Genomic DNA, 23,005 nt, shown 5'->3' with positions numbered 1-23,005 from the left:
CCTATAACGAGTAAAAACATGACCGGAGAAATATTACTGTCTAAACAACAGGCTGGAAGGAGGCGAGTCCGACGTCCTTCGTGCGTCAGGCGCAGGCAGCCAAAGAAAGTTACTTCCGGTATTTGGTGATTTATACATTTACATTTAAGTCATTTAGCAGACGCTCTTATCCAGAGCGACTTACAAATTAGAAAGTTCATACATATTCATCCTGGTCCCCCCGTGGGAATTGAACCCTGGTCCCCCCGTGGGAATTGAACCCACAACCCTGGCGTTGCAAGCGCCATGCTCTACCAACTGAGCCACACGAGAGGCCCTGATTGCGCAATCGACTCCATTCAAAGCGTCATCACGTACTGACATCCAGGGGAAGACGTAAGAAGTGTCTGTTTCTCCATAGCATTTACAGGGACCTTTAAACTGACTCCAGATCAGGGGCCAAGATGTCTGAAATCTGACTCCCTGTCACGAAAAGTGCTGTAGAAGGAGTTCTGTTTCACTCAGAGACAGAATTCCAACGGCTATAGAAACTAGAGAGTGTTTTCTATCCAATAATAATAATAATATGCATATTGTACGAGCAAGAATTGAGTACTAGGCAGTTTAATCTGTAGAGCAAATTATGCTAATGCGAAACAGCACCCCCTATATTCGCAAGAAGTAATGGTATTTATTGCGTTACTGCTCTTAGAGAAGATAAGCCACTGGTGTGTGAAATTAATGCTGGTTAAGATATTCTGAAATGTGCGTTTTCTTGGGATGCAGTCTGAGGCAACTTGATCTCACATGAAACGTTTACATGAATTGCAAGAGCCTGAATAACAATCACATTCTCAACCAGAAGACTGAAAGAGGACTCTCCATGGACCACAGCTAAACTGATCTATAAACCCAAAACCACATCTCTTGTGTGCTGGCCAAGTAACAGTCTGTCACAGAAGACTACAGTTAAATCAGTAGATCACGAAGAGTTAATTATAACTCAAATCATAACTTAATCACAGATGATATGTGAAATCATAGAGGACAGAGCCAGGGTGAAAGATAATCATCACATATCCACTCAGATCCACTCAGATCATGATAAGTGAAGTTCTATTTGAAGAGGAGGATGGTACTGCAGTGTAGGAGGTAAGGATGTGGTTAACAGAGCAGGTTCTGAATGAGACTAGACAGGGTTATGTATTAATGATGGGGAGATGGGAACTAAAAGCCTGGTGTGAATCCAAAATGGCCCCCTATTCTCTATATAGTGCACTACTTTTGGTCAGAGCCCTGGTCAAAAGTAGTGCACTAGTTAGGGGATGCGGTGCCATTTGGGACACATACTGGTTTTCCATATATTTATTAGCTAGAGGGTATATTATGTTGCACCAGGCGAAGTCAGCAGCACTCTGCAGGGAAGAGAAGATGTGAAGGCAGAGTATAGAGTTGTGACTTATCTGACTTTACGTGTTCAGGTCTCAGGCAAGGTTAGGCTACTCATCACGCAAACAAGCTTGGGTCACAGAATTAAACCTCTATTGCATGACTTATTCCTTTCATCTCCTAGTGGGGCAAAGAGCCTATGTTGCATAGAGACACTATATTGTTTATGCTGCTGACCTGGTAAACCTGCACCAAAACATCCCTGACAATGGCGCTTTTCCTCTCATGTCTTAACACACCTGGACACATGGAGTTGCCTGTAGACAGTTTTATCTATTGTGCCGTTTACTTTCCAGCAGGATTCTAACCTATTTGATATTGAATTGGAGAGGAAGCCTTCTCCATGTGAAGTTGTTTTCTCATCCTGTGTAGAACGACCCAGGAGCAACCAGGGGACTGTTTGACTCAAACTAGTAGAAGTGGAAAAGTTATTTCATCATCCTGCTTTATAGAAGAGTCTCATGTCGACAGATCTCTGAGGAAGAGAATTCTTCACTATCTCCTCAACCTGATAGATAAAAGGTTCCAATTAAGAGAAGGGCCAGATAAGGTGAAGTCCCCTCTGTGTTGGGCTGTGGAAGTGGCTGTGCTTTAGCTGGGAATGGAATGGTCTCCTGGGCCCTGTAGGCTAGAGGCAGGAAGGAGCAGAGACAGACTCAGAGATGCGCCATTATTCGCCACAGGCCTTCCTTTTACCAAACACTGTCGATCTCAAACACTCTCCTCTACAAACCCTTTCCAAACAACCAACAAACAAACAAAGAGTTAAGTGAAGAACATCGTCTGGGAATTTAAGATCAGGGCTCTTTTGGGCCGTCTGTATGACCCACTCATCCCTTTAAATGGAGCTACAAATGGAATGAAAGAAATGAGAAACAAATCATTTAGGTTCAGTACATCTCTTTGCTTGTTTGGAGTGGACCAAAAAACAGAGTTTCTGATATTCCTTTGCAGATATCTAGTCTTCCTACAGATCAAGAGAGATCTGTACCATGGTCGTCTCCTGTGTAAGACGTCGGATGCTGCCATGTTGGCTGCCTACATACTACAAGGTAAATGGACCACAGCAACCCCATGTTTTTCTAGACTATTTATTTATTGAACCTTCATTTAACTAGGCAAGTCAGTTAAGAACAAGTTCTTATTTTTTTTTTAAATACAATATAAATATAGGACAAAACACACTTCACAACACTACATAAAGAGAAACCTAAGGCAGCGCATAGCAAGGCAGCAACACATGACACCACACCATGGTAGCAACACAACATAACAACAACATGGTAGCAACACAACATAACAACAACATGGTAGCAACACAACATAACAACAACATGGTAGCAACACAACATGGTAGCAGCACAAAACATGGTACAAACATTATTGGGCACAGTCAACGGCACAAAGGTCAAGAAGGTAGAGACAACAATACATCACGTAAAGCAGCCACAACTGTCAGTAAGAGTAAATGATTGAGTCTTTGAATGAAAATGTCCAGTTTGAGTGTTTGTTGCAGCTTGTTCCAGTCGCTAGCTGCAGTGAACTGAAAAGAGGAGCGACCCAGGGAAGTGTGTGCTTTGGGGACCTTTAACAGAATGTGACTGGCAGAACAGGTGTTGTATGTGGAGGATGAGGGCTTCAGTAGATATCTCAGATAGGGGGGAGTGAGGCCTAAGAGGGTTTTATAAAGGTGTTTGTTATAAGACTTAATGGAAAAATACCACTGTCACCTACTGTTTTCATTGTGATGTGAGTGTGTGAGTTGAGGTAGTGTGGTGGAGGTATAGGTCTAGAGCTCAGGCTGTAGCCTCCAGCACTGTGGCAGCATCCTCATTGGCATTCAGGCAGCTGATTTAAGGCTTGGCTCTCCTGCTCCCCTGCCACACAGAGACAAGGCCGCCATTGTCTGATTGTCTGGGCCTGGCTCTTACAGAATCTCAGGGCTGCATGAAAGAACAGCAGTAGAACAGCCTGGTTAACCTATAGCAGAGATATAGAAGAGAAGCTCTGACGGCATATACCATGACCACAATACATGTGGTTTATAACAGCCAGGTCACTATGCTTTATGTCATATGGGTTACATAGGTCTTCCCAGTAATGTATTTGTGTGTGTTACAGACATCACAGGTAAAGTTGTTTCTGTTGTCTCCTGTGTTCTCCATCCTCCCCCAGCTGAGGTTGGTGACTATGATCCTGGAAAGCATCCTGAGGGCTACAGCTCTAAGTTCCAGTTCTTCCCTAAACACTCAGAGAAGCTGGAGAGACGCATCTCTGACATCCACAAGACAGAACTAATGTAAGGTGACACCTGTCAGACTCCTCATTGTGATTTTATTTGACACATAGTTCATTCAGTCTCTGTCTGTAATCTCCATGCACACCTGATTCTGAACATAGACATCATCCATCCCACTAGTCTCCTCTCTCCCTCTCTTTCCTTCTCTTTCCGCTCTCTCTCTCTCTCTCTCTCTCTCTCTGTCTCTCTTTGTCTCTGTCTGTCTGTCTGTCTGTCTGTCTCTTTCTGTCTCTCTCTATCTGTCTCTCTCTCTCTGTCTCTCTCTCTCTCTGTCTCTCTCTGTCTCTCTCTGTCTCTCTCTGTCTCTCTCTGTCTCTCTCTCTCTGTCTCTGTCTCTCTCTCTCTCTCTCTCTCTCTCTCTCTCTCTCTCTCTCTCTCTCTCTCTCTCTCTCTCTCTACCAGATGATTATGATATTTGACTTAGCGCTTGTAATTGAATATAGTGTCATCATCAGCATGATGATTGTGGGCCTAATTTGATACAAGATCATCCTATCTCTCCTAGATAGAATGTTACATCCATGATGAAAATAAATATGTTGATGAGATACATTATGCATGACCCTAGCTAAGCCGTAGATATGCAATTTCATATCCACATCATATGCTGAATATACAATATTTTCCTAGCTGCTATTTGTCCAACTCTTCCTGCTTATGGATAGTGGGTGAAGGGACCGCAGTGACCTTATGAGTGTGTGTGTGTGTGTGTGTGTGTGTGTGTGTGTGTGTGTGTGTGTGTGTGTGTGTGTGTGTGTGTGTGTGTGTGTGTGTGTGTGTGTGTGTGTGTGTGTGTGTGTGTGTGTGTGTGTGTGTGTGTGTGTGTGTGTGTGTGTGTGTGTGTGTGTGTGTGTGTGGGTGTATTTCTCAGTAATGTACTGCTGTGTCATTAGTTTGTGGCAACCTGGGACAACTCTGCCAGTCAGCTGAACATCACATCACACTCAAGAGGCTCTCTCTCTCTCCCCTCCCCCCTTCACAGTATATGCAGTATTCATATATACAGACTCTACTACTGTAGACCATCCACAGGATCTTACCTCTGCTTCCCTCTAGTGTTGGTCTCTCTCATCTTTCACTCACTGAAATGAATGAAACAAAATTAACTTTACAAATCATTAGCTCACCGCTGGATCCTTTTTCATCCATCATCACACAGCCCACCCCACAGTATTCTGTCAAGTCCCAGTAGACTGATGTTGTGTCCTCATCTCCCAGAGGACAGACTCCAGAAGAGTCAGAGCTGAACTTCCTGCAGAAGGCCCAGGAGCTGGAGACGTATGGTGTGGACCCTCACCCCTGCAAGGTACAAACACCATGAGAAGAGAAGGGTTCATTATAGCTCTACACTGGCAGAGTCCTTTTAGCTCTCTATTGATTCCTGTACAGCCTGAACCTCATTTAATACAATATGATTTCTTTGCTATTCTGTTTGTGAGGCCAGTTGTACATTACATACAGATGTCGGATCTTAATTTGACACCTTTCGTCGCAGGAGGAAAATAATCCTGCAGCAGGAGGATTTGAATAATGAAGAAATATTTAAAATCGCCGCCAGGGGACAGCTGGAAGCGGTGTTTGTATAGAAGGGATATAGTTGACCCTTGTACTGTATGTCATAGCCTATAAGCTATATAAAATGGTGGTTGTTGATGTGTATGGTTGCATTTCAAATATATTTTGGTACATTTGAGTGTTGCAGTAATAGGACCTAGACCTAGCGTTTGAGCGAGTGAGAAAATAATTTTGATGGCATGCCCTGATCCCATTGACTCAACTGCTACTTTTCAGGGACTCGCAAGGCTCTGAATTTGAATATCCTGATGTAGCAGGAAAATTCTCTGCGACAAAAGAGTGATCAAGTTAAGATCCGACATCTGTACTACAACATACACCGTGTATTCAATACTTGTGTTGTGTCTGTGTCAGGATGTGTCAGGGAACCCTGCCTTCCTGGCCTTCACTCCGTTTGGCTTCGCTGTCCTGCAGGGGAACAGGAGAGTCCATTTCCTCAAGTGGTGAGTAATAATATGGTTAGCATAGTCATAACTTTTGTCAAGCCTTCATTGTTTTACAGACAGAAATAGTTCCATACAATGTAAGAGATGTAAGTGTGTAGTTGTTGCATAAAACGTGCGACATTTGGCTTGCCTGTCGTTAGCAATTGTTCTATTTAACCTGGCAGTCCAGAATCCCACAGTCTCAGACCTAAACCTATTTGTCCCTCCTCCTGACTAGAAAACAGAGCTGTTCTAATCTGCCAGTTGGTCACAATGAATATTTCAACTCTTCTCACTGTTCTGTTCGGTTTTGACTGGTCTTGTCTTGTCTTGGTGGGTAGGGACGAGGTGACAAAGCTGAAGTTTGAGGCAAAGACATTCCATATATATGCAAATCAGAAAGAGGTGGGTTCCATGACATGCATTATTAAAATGGGTTCCTTTCTGCTCTGGAATTACACAGTGAAATTCATGTAGATAAACCTGTTTTATGCAATGGAAATGGCCTTTGGGGAGAAGGTGTAATTTAGACGTAATAGAGAAGTTAATGACTTAACTGGACATAAGATGGGGGTCCATTGTTGATAGAAAAATGTGTACTCATTGTAGTCTCGTTCATAGAAATAGAATGAATAGAAGTGGTGTCTCCATTCAAGTCAATGATTGCGTAATTGGTGGACTGGCAGCCATTTTGTGTGTACCCATGCCAGAAAGTAAAAGCAGGAAGTGTACCCTTCAATCTGTGCTGTGATTTGAGTCAACTCAACTGGCATTACAAAAAATGTATTCCATTGCATGAGCCACATCAGTTAGCATAATTTGAATGAACATTTTGCATTACCTTGGCAATCCAGCCTCAGTTTATAGAACATTCCAAAATACCATGTAAATTATTGCATCACAATACCAGGCAGCCATTGCAAGTGTACCCATGAGTTTACCAGTCAAATGCCAGGGTAAGAGCTTCCAAACCCATTCTATTCATTCTATTTCTATGGTTTTGGTAGCCAAGTCAGAAGATGTGAAATACAAGATGTGCATACTCTGTCATACTCAGATGTGCATACGCATACCTACATGTGTATACTCACTGCAGGACAAGAAGATCATCTTGACATATTTTGCACCTACACCTGAGGCCTGTAAACACCTGTGGAAGTGTGGAGTTGAGAATCAGGCTTTCTACAAGTGAGTTACACTGACTATCAGTAATTTAATCAATCAATCAATATATGATACAATATACACTACCGGTCAAAAGTGTTAGAACACCTACTCATTCAAGGGTTTTTCTTTCTTTTTACTATTTTCTACATTGTAGAATAATAGTGAAGACATCAAAACTATGAAATAACACATCGTGTAGTAATCCAAAAAGTTTTCAACAAATCAAAATATATTTTATATTTGAGATTCTTTAAAATGACAGCTTTGCACACTCTTGGCATTCTCTCAACCAGCTTTGTGAGGTAGTCACCTGGAATGCATTTCAATTAACAGGCCTTCTTAAAAGTTAATTTGTAGAATATCTTTCCTTATTAATGAGTTTGAGCCAATCAGTTGTGTTGTGACAAGGTAGCCATAGCCCTATTTGGTAAAAGACCAAGTCCATATTATGGCAAGAACAGCTCAAATAAGCAAAGAGAAACAACAGCCCATCATTACTTTAAGACATGAATGTCAGTCAATACGGAAAATTTCAAGAACTTTGAACGTTTCTTCAAGTGCAGTCGCTAAAACCATCAAGCGCTATGATGAAACTGGCTCTCATGAGGACCGACACAGGAATGGAAGACCCAGAGTTACCGCTGCTGCAGAGGATAAGTTCATTAGACTTACCAGCCTCAGGAATTGCAGCCCAAATAAATGCTTCACAGAGTTCAAGTAACAGACACATCTCAACATCAACTGTTCAGAGGAGACTGTGTGAATCAGGCCTTCATGGTCAAATTGCTGCAAAGAAACCAATAATAAGAAGAGACTTGCTTGGGCCAAGAAACACGAGCAATGGACATTAGACCGGTGGAAATGTGTCCTTTGGAGTCCAAATTGGGTATTTTTGGTTCCAATTGCCGTGTCTTTGTGAGACGTGATGTGGGTGAACGGATGATCTCCACATGTGTATTTGCCACCGTAAAGCATGGAGGAGGAGGTGTTATGGTGTGGGGGTGCTTTGCTGGTGACACTGTCTGTGATTTATTTAGAATTCAAGGCACACTTAACCAGCATGGCTACCGCAGCGATACGCCATCCCATCTGGTTTGTGCTTAGTGGGACAATAATTTGTTTTTCAACAGGACAATGACCCAACACACCTCCAGGCTGTGTAAGGGCTATTTTACCAAGGAGAGTGATGAAGTGCTGCATCAGATGACCTGGCCTTCACAATCACCCGACCTCAACCAAATTGAGATAGTTTGGGATGAGTCGGACCGCAGAGTGAAGGAAAAGCAGCCAACAAGTGCTCAGCTTATGTGGGAACTCCTTCAAGACTGTTGGAAAAGCATTCCAGGTGAAGCTGGTTCAGAGAATGCCAAGAGTGTGCAAAGCTGCCATCAAGGCAAAGGGTGGCTACTTTGAAGAATCTCAAATATAAAATATATTTAGATTTGTTTAACACTTTTTTGGTTAATACATGATTCTATGTGTTATTTCATGGTTTTGATGTCATCACTATAATGTAGAAAATAGTAAAAAATAAAGTAAACCCTTGAATGAGTAGGTGTTCTAAAACTTTTGACCTGTAGTGTATGTGCTATTATTACAATGTTATTACATTGCTAAATCTCTTTGTCTCTGTTCACTCACAGGTTGGACAAGTCCAGCCAGGTCAGAACGGTGTCCAGCAGTAATCTGTTCTTCAAAGGAAGTAGATTCAGATACAGGTAAATACAAGTACTGGCTATAAGTAACGTTTTGAAGATCCTTCAGTTAAGTTTTTGGTGATAATGCACAGTTGAGTGTTATGTTTTGTCTCTGTGTTGGTTCACAGTGGCAGGGTTGCTAAGGAAGTGATGGAGCAAAGTGCCAAAATAAAACGGGAACCTCCAGAGATTCACAGGTGAGCCTTGGTGCTTTTGATGTCTGAGTTACACCATGGCAGTTAGTTTGAAGTCTGAGTTACACCATGGCACTTAGTTTGATGTCTGAGTTACACCATGGCAGTTAGTTTGATGTCTGAGTTACACCATGGCAGTTAGTTTGATGTCTGAGTTACACCATGGCAGTTAGTTTGATGTCTGAGTTACACCATGGCAGTTAGTTTGATGTCTGAGTTACACCATGGCAGTTCGTTTGAAGTCTGAGTTACACCATGGCAGTTAGTTTGATGTCTGAGTTACACCATGGCAGTTAGTTTGATATCTGAGTTACACCATGGCAGTTAGTTTGATGTCTGAGTTACACCATGGCAGTTAGTTTGATGTCTGAGTTACACCATGGCAGTTAGTTTGATGTCTGAGTTACACCATGGCAGTTAGTTTGATGTCTGAGTTACACCATGGCAGTTAGTTTGGTGTCTGAGTTACACCATGGCAGTTAGTTTGATGTCTGAGTTACACCATGGCAGTTAGTTTGGTGTCTGAGTTACACCATGGCTGTGTTTAGACAGGTTGCCCAATTCTGATATTTTTTCCACAGTTTTCCAATCCTCTCCAAATGCTCCACTACACTGCTTCACATACACAACAGACATACAATGCAGCCACTGATGTCACTCCTTTTCTGATCTGATCTGAATGGTCAAAAGACCAATTATTGAAAACATTATCAGAATTGGGCTACCCATGGCACCTAGTTTGAGCATGTTGCTTACAACTCTAGATGGTGTGATTCCCACATGGCCCACATACTGAATATACACTATATGTTACTGGACTGTGAGTCCCTTTGGATAAAACTGTCAACTGAATTACCTCCACTATATATCATCCTTCTAGAAACTAAAAGGGTTCTTCAGCTGTCCCCATAGGAGAACTCTTTGAATAACTATTTGTTTCCAGATAGAACCCTTTTCGGTTTCATGTAGAACCCTTTCCACAGAGGGTCCTACCTTTGACCAAAAAATGGTTCTACCTGGAATCAATAAGGGTTCTCCTATGGGGACAGCAGAAGAACCCTTTTGTAACCCTTTTTTCTAAGAGCGTATGCCTATAACCCCAACATGTAACATGTTTCCACAGGGCTGGTCTGGTACCCAGTAGGAGCTGTCCTTCCATCACCCACGGCCCACGGCTGACCAGTGTCCCCCGACAAAGACGGAGAGCTGTACACATCTCCATCATGGAGGGTAAAACACACACTGGCCGCTCTCCACACACATCAGTTACAATAATTTACAGTAGACATAGATAGGGCTGGATTAAGTCTACTCATGTGTGTAACAAAAAGTTATAGCACACAGATGGCTGGTTTGCCAGACCCAGATAAAGCTTACTCCTGGACTGAAAAGTATGCTCCATTGAAAGTGCATTTTAGTCCATTAGTAAACTGGTCCCAGATTGCATCTGCACCGCTAGCAGAGCTACTTTAAACCCTACATTTTCTTTAGACGTGCCTTACAAAGCAGCTGCCATAAGATTTAAACGTGTCTATGCTGCTATGCTGCTATGGTACTTCACTGCTTTAGTGTCTGAATGGATTATAGCCTTACAGTGCCTCTTTTCTGGGGGCTTTTAACACACACACACACACACACCCACACACACCCACACACACACACACACACACACACACACACACACACACACACACACACACACACACACACACACACACACACACACACACACACACACACACACACACACACACACACTGACGCACAAAGCTTGTCTTGAGCAGTAACCTGAGTAGTACCTTTGCTGTGAGAGCAGAGCAACAGCTGTGTGTGTCATTCAGGCTTATCCATAATCCACACACACACACACACACACACACCCACACACCCACACACCCACACACACACACACACACACACACACACACACACACACACACACACACACACACACACACACACACACACACACACACACACACACACACCAAAGGCTGCACCAATTATCTATTCTCCTTTGTCATTCTTGCAATTCTCTCAAGAGTTGCTGTGACTGTAAGGTATTATTGTGGAAGGAGAAAGTCACCATGCTGGTTTGTAAAGAACATTCACAGTCCCTTTTACAGTATAAACAGGAACGTGAAGTAGCAACTTACCTACATGATGTCTGTTGCATTGTATTGTATTGTACAATGACAGGTCCTAATATTGAACCCCTCCAACCCTGTCCAAACCTTTCCTGTTCTTCATTGGTATCTACAGTGGTAATAATACCTAGCCTATAAATAGCCCTCCTGTCAGGGCCTCTCCATGTATGTCACTATGGAGCATATGGTTAGAAGGGTAGCAGTTTTAGGGGGTTGGGGGTAGGATAACCACACTGCAATTGGGCCACATTCCTGCTCTCAGGATGTTGCCAGTCACTCTCCCAGCCTGCCTGGCTGTCGTAGAGACAGAGTGGTGTAGTGTAGCCAGCCATCGCCAGTCACAAGGATAAAGGGATAGGGGACAACAGCAGACAGGGGACAAGGGACAAAAGTAGAGCGGACAGACACAGGGGAAGAGTAGGGTGGTAGGGCAGTTGTAGGACGGTGGTAGGACATTAGTAGGGCAGTTGTAGGACAGTGGTAACTTGGACGCCGGTACTTTGCGCTTATTCACTCCTTCAACAGCCACCATGGTGAAATGCCTGATCCGGATCGAGACCAAGGTGAATGTGCATCTGTGCATGATCAACCACTGCTACCGTGATATGAATGTCCGCGTCCTCCAGCTGGGGCCCAGACTCATGGGCAAGGTTCTGGGAGCCATACCCATCTTCCCTGCCCTCCCTGGGGCACCCTCTGGGTTTGGGTCCGCAGAGGCCTCCAGGGCTTCGACCAGGCTGAGCGTAACACCTCCTGGTTATGGCTCCAACAGGCCAGGTAGCTCCTCCGAAGGTAAAGGACCTCATCATCATGGCACAGGATTCAGAATCTCTTACTAAACCATCCAGGGTTACACTTACACATGGCATCATGGCACAGATTCCTCCATCTAGTGTTACAGATCTTAGTAACATTGCTTTGAAACAGCTTTGGAAGCCATGGCCTTGGAGTCTGGGGTAACACAAGAAGCCTTCGAGGAACCTCTTCCTTCTCAGATTCCCTGTTTTTGTTAGAGATGGAACGATGGCATGCGGCTAGACGGAATTATTTGGTTTGGGTCTGGTGTCTCGAGGAAATGTTATGGCCGACGGCTTTGATTCTGAGTTGATTTGGTTTAAGGTCATGTTAGTAGTGTTGTAGAGGGACATCAGTGGCTGCATTGCCTGTCTGTTGTGTATGTGGAGCAGTGTAGTGGAGCATTTGGAGAGGATTGGTTGGGGTATTCCAGGTATTCATGGGTTGCATGTTTCGTCACAATATGTTTTTGAATGTTTGTTTTGGACTGATGCCCAATTAAGCAATTTACTCAATGCATCGTCAATGAGCGATGATGAAGATTTCATCAAAAGTGGCTTGGAAATACAATGCCATTCAAAATGAGGCAAATAATTAGTAGGAAAACCTTTTTTCATAATTTTGATGTCGCCAGATTGACTTTAGATGTACAGTCGTGGCCAAAGGTTTTGAGAATGACACAAATATTCATTTTCACAAAGTCTGCTGCCTCAGTTTCTTTAGATATTTTTGTCAGATGTTACTATGGAATACTGAAGTATAATTACAAGCATTTCATACGTGTCAAAGGCTTTTATCGACAATTACATGAAGTTGATGCAACTAGTCAATATTTGCAGTGTTGACCCTTCTTTTTCAAGACCTCTGCAATCCACCCTGGCATGCTGTCAATTAACTTCTGGGCCACATCCTGACTGATGGCAGCCCATTCTTGCATAATCAATGCTTAGAGTTTGTCAGAATTTGTGGGTTTTGTTTGTCCACCCGCCTCTTGAGGATTGACCACAAGTTCTCAATGGGATTAAGGTCTGGGGAGTTTCCTGGCCATGGACCCAAAATATCGATGTTCTGTTCCCTGAGCCACTTAGTTATTACTTTTGCCTTATGACAAGGTGCTCCATCATGCTGGAAAATGCATTGTTCATCACCAAACTGTTCCTGGATGGTTGGGAGAAGTTGCTCTCCGAGGATTCTTTATTCATGGCTGTGTTCTTAGGCAAAATTGTGAGTGAGCCCACTCCCTTGGCTGAGAAACAACCCCACACATGATTGGTCTCAAGATGCTTTACTGTTGGCATGACACAGGACTGATGGTAGCGCTCACCTTGTCTTCTCCGGACAAGCTTTTTTTCCGGATGCCCCAAACAATCGGAAAGGGGATTCATCAGAGAAAAGGACTTTACCCCAGTCCTCAGCAGTTCAATCCCTGTACCTTTTGCAGAATATCAGTCTGTCCCTGATGTTTTTCCTGGAGAGATGTGACTTCTTTGCTGCCCTTCTTGACACCAGGCCATCCTCCAAAAGTCTTCACCTCACTGTGTGTGCAGAAGCACTCACACCTGCTTGCTGCCATTCCTGAGCAAGCTCTGTACTGGTGGTGCCCCGATCCAGCAGCTGAATCAACTTTAGGAGAAGGTCCTGGCGCTTGCTGGACTTTCTTGGGCGCCTTGAAGCCTTCTTCACAACAATTGAACCGCTCTCCTTGAAGTTCTTGATGATCCGATAAATGGTTGATTTAGATGCAATCTTACTGGCAGCAATATCCTTGCCTGTGAAGCCCTTTTTTGCAAAGCAATGATGACGGCACATGTTTCCTTGCAGGTAACCATGGTTGACAGAGGAAGAACAATGATTCCAAGCACCACCCTCCTTTTGAAGCTTCCAGTCTGTTATTCAAACTCAATCAGCATGACAGAGTGATCTCCAGCCATATCCTCGTCAACACTCACACCTGTGTTAACGAGAGAATCACTGACATGATGCCAGCTGGTCCTTTTGTGGCAGGGCTGAAATGCAGTGGAAATGTTTTGGGGGGATTCAGTTCATTTGCATGGCAAAGAGGGACTTTGCAATTAATTGCAATTCATCTGATCACTCTTCATAACATTCTGGAGTATATGCAAATTGCCATCATACAAACTGAGGCAGCAGACTTTGTGAAAATTAATATTTGTGTCATTCTCAAAACTTTTGGCCACGACTGTAGTATTACGTTAGCTAGCTAGCTAAGATTGAGTGGACACCGGATTTTAGCTAGCTATCGTTAGCATTGCTAGCTATTTTTGATGAACTTAGCTAGCTAATGACAACATTGCCTTGCCTAAAGTAAATTTGACAACATGATAATGCTGGAAAAGTTGTTTCCTACTAAACATTTGACTACTTTAGCAATATCATTGAATTTGCAGGCAGTATAGTGTAATTTAGACTAAACAGTCGTTAGCCTCCATCCAGAATGACTGGGTTTATCAGGATTTTAGGGCACCACTGTGGTGCCACCGATAGAGGCCGGGTTGAGAACGTTCATAACAATGGCATGACGCAACCGAGTGATGGAGGTGAAACCTATGACTATTTAGGTCAGAGTGGCCAACTGTATTAGAACACCTTTGTTCCTCTGTGTTCGACTTGATCATTCTATTTAGCAGGACAAGGTAGTATCTACAACCTATAATGAGTGTGTGTGTGAGAGTGAAACCTATGATCCTCCATGAGGACTCTGATTCTCCCCCTAGATCGTTTTAAAGGCTGGCTGAGCTCTCTATTTTCACATTAACACTCTGGGCTACAGAGTAGATCCTGCCTCTCATCCCAAAGGTCTCCTGACTCAGTGATTGACATGAATAACTAGATCTGAACACTGAACTGAGAGACACAATATCTCTCTGCCCCAATGTGTAGTTTTGTTCAATGGTACACTGATATGTGTTATGTGGATTCACTAGTTGTGTAATAGGAGTTGTTGCTCATTGTCTTTATGATGGGATACATTTTCACAGCTCTGAGTTTGATGTTTCTTCTACTATCTCTATCTCTCTCAGGCCTGGAGTCCCTACGAGACTCCGCCCACTCCACACCTGTGCGTTCTGTTTCCCACGGCGACTCCTTCATGCCGCGACACCGTCACCACACAACAGATGCCGGCGAGGGCGGGTCATCCCAGCGGGTCATCTCTGACGAGGCCTATTGCCCCTCGGACAGTGTGCTGCCCACCCCCACGGCCGAACACAGCCTGGAGCTAGCCGTGGCGCGCCACCCTAATGGAGCCCCCTGCAGCATCGAAGAGGAGGAGTCGGAGGCCGGGACTCCTGAGGGACAGGTGGCTGAGTTCGGCCCCGACGGCAGAGTGCTTCGGCTGGGTCGGACCAGGAAGTCTCTCCCTAACAACGAGGTGCAGGAGCTACATAAGTTCATCCTGAGTGTGTTGCGTATGTTCCTGGTAACCATGGGACTGCTGTTTGCCCTGCTCTCCCTCCTCATCATGCTGACTGAGTCTGACCTGGACATCGCCTTCCTCCGGGACATACGCAAGACGCCTGAGTTCCAGCAGTTCCACTTTGAGTATTTCTGCCCTCTCAGACGGTGGGTTGCCTGCAAGTTCCGCTGGATGGGAGGCTTCCTTATAGACAAGTGAGAAAGACTGAGTGATGGAGGGAGAGAAAGAGGAGTGAATGAAAAAGAGGCCTCCTCTGAGAGGACATGCGCGAAGGATGGAGGGAGGATAGGAGAAAGTAAAGAAAGGCTGTAGACAGGAAGGGAGGGCTGCTCCATCTGAACGGGAAATAACCTTCAAGCTTCTCCCACAAGTCACTTCCTGTTACAAGCCAAGGACCGCCCCCTTCGCTGACCCTCTTCCTTTTTCTAACCACCAGACTGAACGCAGGACATTTTCTGAGCTCATGTTTTACTTTGGAAATTCAGGTCATTTCAAGGTACTTTATTTTTTACCAAGAGACAAGGCAACAGAGTTATAAAACGACATAAAATGAGACATCTGAGGTCTGTTATAGGCCTGGGAGGAAACACATATTATTGAACCAACAAAACAACAACAGTTGCCTTTATTTTCTATTACTTCATATGAACATCAATTGTAAGAGAGAAAAAAACTGTATAAAATTAAGATGGATACAAATATATTAGATTTGACATTGATATAAAAACAGGTGTGTAGTGTTGAGTTGTGTACTGTCCAATGAGTTTGTGCTGAGAAAGGATGAGAGAGAGAGATGAAAAACCATGCCTTTTACTCATTTGGGGTCAACATCTAAAACATCCATGATAATCATTCTAATGCTGCTGAAACTTTCATTTGGGCTGCTATTGGAGGAGAAACATTTCTACTGGCAAGAGTACTGAAGTCTGGAGTCTGAAAAAGAAACAAAGATATGATATTCAATAGAAGATGTAAAAAGGTACGTTTTTGAATGTACAGTACCATTCAAAAGTTTGGACACACCTACTCACAACACTCATCTGTAACGGCAGTCCTCCTCCTCTTCATCTGAAGAGGAGTATTGAGGGAACCAAGGCGCAGCGTAGTGAAATGACATATTTTATTAACGAAAACACGAACTTGACTAAACTAACAAAAACAACAAACGGTGTAGACAGACCTAAACGACGAACTTACATAAAACAAGAAGAACGCACGAATAGGAAAACATAGACTACACAAACCGAACAAACCGTAAACAGTCCCGCGTGGTGTACAGACACAGACACGGAAGACAATCACCCACAACGAACACTGTGACAACGCCTACCTAAATATGACTCTTAATTAGAGGAACGCCAAACACCTGCCTCTAATTAAGAGCCATACCAGGCAACCCAAAAACCAACACAGAAACAGAAAACATAGAATGCCCACCCAACCTCACGTCCTGACCAACTAACACACATAAACTAACAGAAATAGGTCAGGAACGTGACATCATCCAGTGTTTTTCTTTATTTTTACTATTTTCTACATTGTAGAATAATAGTGAAGACATCACAACTATGAAATAACACATATGGAACCATTTAGTAACCAGAACAGTGTTAAACAAATAAAAATATATGTTACATTCTTCAAAGTAGCCACCCTTTGCAGAATGAAGAAAAAGCAGCCAACAAGTGCTCAGCATATGTGGGAACTCCTGTTGGAAAAGCATTCCAGGTGAAGCTGGTTGAGAGAATGCCAAGAGTGTGCAAAGCTGTCATCAATGCAAAGGGTGGCTACTTTGAAGAATCTAAAATATATTTTGATTTGTTTAACACTTTTTTGGTTATTACATGTGTTATTTCATAGTTTTGATGTCTTCTCTAATATTCTACAATGTAAACAATAATAAAAATAAAGAAAAACCCTTGAATGAGTACGTATGCCCAAACTTTTGACTGTACATATACACTGAGTATACCAAACATTAGGAACAGTCTCAATTCGCCGATGCAAGAACTCAAAGGTGTTGAAAGCATTCCACAAGGATGCTGGCCAATGTTGACTCCAATGCTTCCCACAGTCAAGTTAGCTGGATGTCCTTTGGGTGGTGGACCATTCTTGATACACACGGGGAACTGTTGAGCATGAAAAACCCAGCAGTGTTGCAGTTCTTGACACAAATTGGTGTGCCTGGCACCTACTACCATACCCCATTCAAAGGCACTTAAATATTTTGTCTTGCCCATTCACCCTCTGTATGGCATACATACACAATCCATGTCTCAATTGTCTCAAGGCTTAAAAATCCTTCTATAACCTGTCTCCTCCACCTCAATCTATAATGATTGAAGTAGATTAAACAAGTGACATCAATAAGGGAGGCTTTCACCTGGTGAGTCTATGTCATGGAAAGAGTAGGTGTTCTTAATGTTTTGTACACACAGTGTACTATACTGTCTTGTAAGAAAGTTGAAGAATATCTGTGTAATGACTGTGTCCTTAACTTGGTTTATAGTTTGTTTGTTAATTAACCATCATTACACATTGGCATGGAACAATCAAGAGACAGTCATACAGTACATCAAAACTATAAACCAAATGAATGGAATTGTTGTATTTTCTGATTTCAAATGGCATCAGATAGAATACTGTTACCAATTATTTTAATCAATGTATAAAAACTAGCAATCATGAGTTTTTTAAAGAAACTTTAAAAAAAGATCAATCAAACTAGCAGCAATGGTGTTCTTTGTTATTATTATGTGACCTGGAAAGTACAGTAGGGGGTAGAACACAGTGGTCAACCTCTTGAAAACACTGACTAGATGTGCAATACTATAATGATAAAAACTATGAGTATTTTAAGGTTGGATATGGTACATTTTAGTTTATTAAATGTGCACTTTGAAATAAATAATTCTGGTTATTTTCCAAAGTTATAAGAAAATGAACATGCCTAGGTGAAAAATACATTTCAACTTGTAGTTGTGCTAATGCATTGGGTTATTTTTAAATGTTGAATATATTGAAGTCCTGCTGAATTATTTTGTACAAAGTAGAGTCTCCTTATATTTAGAGTTTTCCTTGTATAACCTGTTTTAACTGAACTAATGTTATTTTTTATCATTGAAAATTATACTTTTTTAGCACAGTGATTCAGATGAGGACTAGAATGTTAAAAGAAATAAGCAGAGTAGGTAGAGATTCAGGGACGGTTTCCTGGACCCATATTAAGCCTACACCTGAGCTATGGCATCCTTAATGGTGCGTCTCCATTCAAAGTGCTTTATAGTCTAGGAATCGGTTTAATCTGGGCCAGGGAAAGTTTTTGTCAGGTTTACCTCCAAATCCACCTAAGGGAGCATTATACCCTCTCATTTTCACACTGTCTTTACATGTCTACCAAAGATACCTCTCTGCAGCCTCAGTGGTACTTCACATGAGAGCTAGAGTTCCTGAGGAGGGTTTGGGAGAGGGTTGACTAGTGAAGAGCTGCAGAACAGGACAATGATAATCACTACAAGCTTCTATTATATTGTCCTTAGCCAGCACTCTATCTGTTGTCTTAGAATAAACAAGTTGAGAGAGGGAATAACATCGACTTGGGGTTGAAAAATTCTGGAAAATGTCCCCAAATTACCATGCTTTCCAGGAATCACACTTGGAAGATTACTGGAAATGGGAGGGAATAAGCAGAAAATCTGGAATCCTCGTACCAGGAATTCTGGAATTTGGGGAAAGTGACCAGAAATTTTGCAACCCTACGTAGATTCAAGATAAAAGTATATTTCTACATCATCATTTGGTTTTGCATCAGTACAATCCTATCAGACATATGTATATTGTTTAAATGTTATAATCCCTCAATAGACTAGTGTATGTTGGGTTTAATAAATAATATAGATTTATGAATTAATGTGGTCTGCTATGCAGCAATATTAAGATAACGACAAGTGGTTGGTACCTGATTGGTGTATTAGATTAAAGTGATTGATTTTTTTTGAAGTTGTGGAAGGCCAGTCAAGGCAGAAGATTTAGATTTTTATACCTCAGATCGCAACTTTGAATTTCAGTTCAATGTGTATGACAAACAATACAACCTTATTTGAGCAATAATGAAAACATTTGAAAATAATGAAATGTTGAAATCAATGTGGGCAGCTACAGACAGAAAAAGTAAGTGATGTTTTTTGTTTTGTTTTGATGTGTTCTCCTGTCTCTCCATATAGGATCACTGGATATTCAAGTGACATGTTTTTCATGATTAGCCTACCTACCGTTATACTGGTGAACCTAGCTTCTTAATGCATGGGATGAGATGATGATGAGAAGATGGTGTAGCAGTAGCATGCAGCTCAGTGTTGATTGCAATGGGTGCGTTCCAGGTTGTTGCAGTCATGCTGCACATCTCGAAAGATCTCTATAAATCAATAGCAATATCATATCAGTGTGGTTGTGCAAACATGTCTCCAGGGGTCGTATTCACTAGAAACCAAACTGAAGAAACAAACAGGGAGGGACTACCTTAACTTAATTCTTTCTTTGCGAGACATTTTCCTACGGTGTGTAATGTAACTAATGAATACTAGCGACCCAGGTGGTAAGATCTGACAATCTGAGCAGTGTGAGTGCAATGAAGACGACCTGGAACGTCCCCAATGACTCCAGTGTTAGGAACACCCAGACAGCCTCTGCAATGTCCTTCTGTTAGCTCCCTTACTGTCTCATGGCCATGCATATGGATCGGTCTCTGTAAGCATGTCTTCTGTATTTCTGTTGTTACTCCCAATCAAGACTGAATATTTTTTATCACGGGATGAAGACTGGTGTATTCTATGATTAATTTATCAATAAATATAATTTATTCTTAAATGTGTGTGCCATATCCTTCACCTCGTGAGTCTTACTCATACCATCTCAACCATTGTAACACTTATTTTCTAACAGTATAAAATACTATACAATATTTGTTATTTCTGATGGTTCCTTGTAAACCTTACCGTATGCTTCCCAGTCTAAACAGTTCGCACATACAGTACCATTCAAAAGTTTGGACACACCTACTCATTCAAGGGTTTTTCTTTATTTTTACTATTTTCTACATTGTAGAATAATAGTGAAGACATCAACACTATGAAATAACACAAATGGAATAATGTAGTACCAAATAAAAAATATATTTTATATTCTTCAAAGTAGCCACCCTTTGCCTTAATGACAGCTTTGCACACTCTTGGCATTCTCTCAACCAGCTTCATGATGCTTTTCCAACAGTCTTGAAGGAGTTCCCACATATACTGAGAAATTGTTAGCTGCTTTTCCTTCACTCTACGGTCCAACTCATCCCAAACCATCTCAATTGGGTTGAGGTCGGGTGATTGTGGAGGCCAGGTCATCTGATGGAGCACTCCATCACTCTCATTGGTCAAATAGCCCTTACACAGCCTGGAGGTGTGTTTTGGGTCATTGTCCTGTTGAAAAACAAATGATAGTCCCACTAAGCGCAAACCAGATGGGATGGCGTATCGCTGCAGAATGCTGTGGCATTCAGTTGTACAACTGAATAGGTATCATCCCCCTTTCCTTAACCGGCGCTAGTATGATGTCAGTGTAGTTGTTGTGAATGTATTACAACACTTCCATCTAGAGGTGAAACACTGGCACTAGATCTTCACTAGGGGGTTTTCTATGGCTCTCATTAGACAACATTATAATAACATGACTTGTCTGCCTCAGCCTCCGTACTGAAAAATAATAAACTACATGAAAAGTGCAACTTCAGCTATAACTTTATTTACTTACAAAACAATAGTAAAAGTGTCTTGCAGATGAAACATACAACATAAAAAAACAACCAATGACGGCCTACCCCGGTGAAACCCGGACAATGCTGGGCCAAATATGCGCCACCCTATGGGACTCTCAATCATAGGCGAATGTGATACAGGCTGGATCAGGACCACAATGTTCTGATAAGTCACCAGAATGTCCTGACAAGGTTTCAGGTTAAGGTTAGAGTTAGGATTTTGAATAAGAACACATTTTTACTCTCCAAAATGTCCTGGAAATTCACAAAAACAAAGCTGTGTGGCTGCGTGAGATACTGAGAGAGTAGGCACAAAGTTCCACAGCCCAACTCCACCCAACTTGTCCCCAGCAGCCACGAGCAGATGACTGCTACACGGGTGGAAGGCAACAGAGAAGATACGACTCTTCACCACCTTAACTACTCCTCCAATCTCACTCAGCTCCATGCTCTTCAGAGTACTACGGTACCTGGAAACATATCCAATGTAATGTCAGCCTGGCACAGGTTAGGGTTTTACACATCTTACCATTCAAATCAATACAGGATGTCCATTAAATACTAATACAATAACATAGTTTGTCACAGAACACTTAGAAAAAGGCCAAATGCCTAACCTCCATAATGAAAAGCAAAAGTGCAAATATGGCAAGCAATAAACTCACTCTTTCAGATCCAACTCCTCCTTATCTTCTTCGATTGAATCCTGTGGAATAAAATAAATAACAGTAAATGATCAGTGAGAAGAGTGAACTGTGAACAGCTCTGAACATACAGTAGAAGATTTGCTCATGATGATGAATAAATGTGCTACCTACCATCAGACTCTAACTAAATGGTACTTTTAAGCTGAAATGATTATAAGCCAAGACCCTTTCAAGTGTATGTAGTATCTTGGGTTGTGTTTGTAAAGTAATGTCTTGATGGTAGAGTCAGCAATGCACAAGTAAACAGCTGTATGGGCTGACTTACACAACTTACAGACTGACTACACCGCTTGTGCCGCGTGCGCGAGCGTTGCAAAATAAATTTAGAAATCTATGTTATACAATTATTGCACCCACACTGCTTGCGCGCGCCAACGAGTGTCTGCGTTGCCAAGGGCTAAAATAGAAGTCAGTTATATTTTTGACGCAGATCGCGCTGCAAGTCCTGCCTCTCCTCATTGGTTTGTAGAAGCAGATACCCACGTGCCATCTCTTCATTGATTATACCCACGTGGGTGACTGAAAGACGAACGAGGTCAGTGGCAGTAATGCACAATAATTTATGAAAGTAGCCAATCGCCTTGGTGACAGCTGAAAACATTTATTTATCATGAAAAATAATATATTTCCTTCCAAACTTTTTGTGAGATTATGATAACAACCATATGTTTTCCATATCTAAAACAAATAAATGTATGTGAATTATGCAGAATATACTCATTTACCTCAAAATGTGGGTTGTGATGGAAATGACAAGGTGTGGTGGAAATGACATCTATGTAAAAAAAAAAAAAACGTATGAAAACAATATTTTATTGGAAATGTATTAAAATTATCCCCCCCCCCCCTTTATCTGCATATAATGACAAAGCAAAAACAGTTTTTTTGAAAATGTTGCAAATGTATTAAAAATAAAAAAACAGAAATACCTATTTCACATAAGTATTCAGACCCTTTGGTATGAAACTCGAAATTGAGCTCAGGTGCATCCTGTTTCCATTGATCCTTGAGATGTTTCTACAACTTGATCTACCTGTGGTAAATTAAATTGATTGGACATGATTTGGAAAAGCACACACACCTGTCTATATAAGATCCCACAGTTGACAGTGCATGTCAGAACAAAAACTAAGCAATAAGGTAGACGGAATTGTCCGTAGAGCTCAGAGACAGGATTGTGTCAAGGCACAGATCTGGGGAAGGGTACCAAAATTTCTCTGCAGGATTGAATGTTCCCAAGAACACAGAGGCCTCCCTCATGCTTAAATTGAAGAAGTTTGGAACCATCAAGACTGTTCCTAGAGCTGGCCATGCGGCCATTCTGAGCAATCAGAG

General features: G+C 42.1%; 1 protein-coding gene across 2 annotated transcripts in view; it reads left to right on the top strand.

The window, feature by feature from the left end:
• The window catches only part of LOC129834564 (FERM domain-containing protein 5-like), a 173,926-nt gene extending 153,897 nt beyond the window's left edge, over positions 1 to 20,029 (top strand). For both annotated transcript variants that reach the window (XM_055899672.1, XM_055899671.1), the window contains 10 exons: positions 2,383 to 2,480; positions 3,604 to 3,727; positions 4,946 to 5,033; positions 5,657 to 5,745; positions 6,069 to 6,132; positions 6,824 to 6,915; positions 8,538 to 8,612; positions 8,720 to 8,788; positions 9,909 to 10,015; positions 14,769 to 20,029. In XM_055899672.1, coding sequence (XP_055755647.1) covers positions 2,383 to 2,480; positions 3,604 to 3,727; positions 4,946 to 5,033; positions 5,657 to 5,745; positions 6,069 to 6,132; positions 6,824 to 6,915; positions 8,538 to 8,612; positions 8,720 to 8,788; positions 9,909 to 10,015; positions 14,769 to 15,361 — 1,399 coding nt within the window. In that variant the 3' untranslated portion in view covers positions 15,362 to 20,029. The remainder of the gene's footprint in view (positions 1 to 2,382; positions 2,481 to 3,603; positions 3,728 to 4,945; positions 5,034 to 5,656; positions 5,746 to 6,068; positions 6,133 to 6,823; positions 6,916 to 8,537; positions 8,613 to 8,719; positions 8,789 to 9,908; positions 10,016 to 14,768) is intronic.
• The last annotated feature ends 2,976 nt before the right edge of the window (positions 20,030 to 23,005 follow it).

This window comes from Salvelinus fontinalis, chromosome 35 (genome assembly GCF_029448725.1).
Source record: "Salvelinus fontinalis isolate EN_2023a chromosome 35, ASM2944872v1, whole genome shotgun sequence".
NCBI lineage: Eukaryota > Metazoa > Chordata > Actinopteri > Salmoniformes > Salmonidae > Salvelinus > Salvelinus fontinalis.
This window is presented reverse-complemented; position numbering and strand designations above follow the sequence as displayed.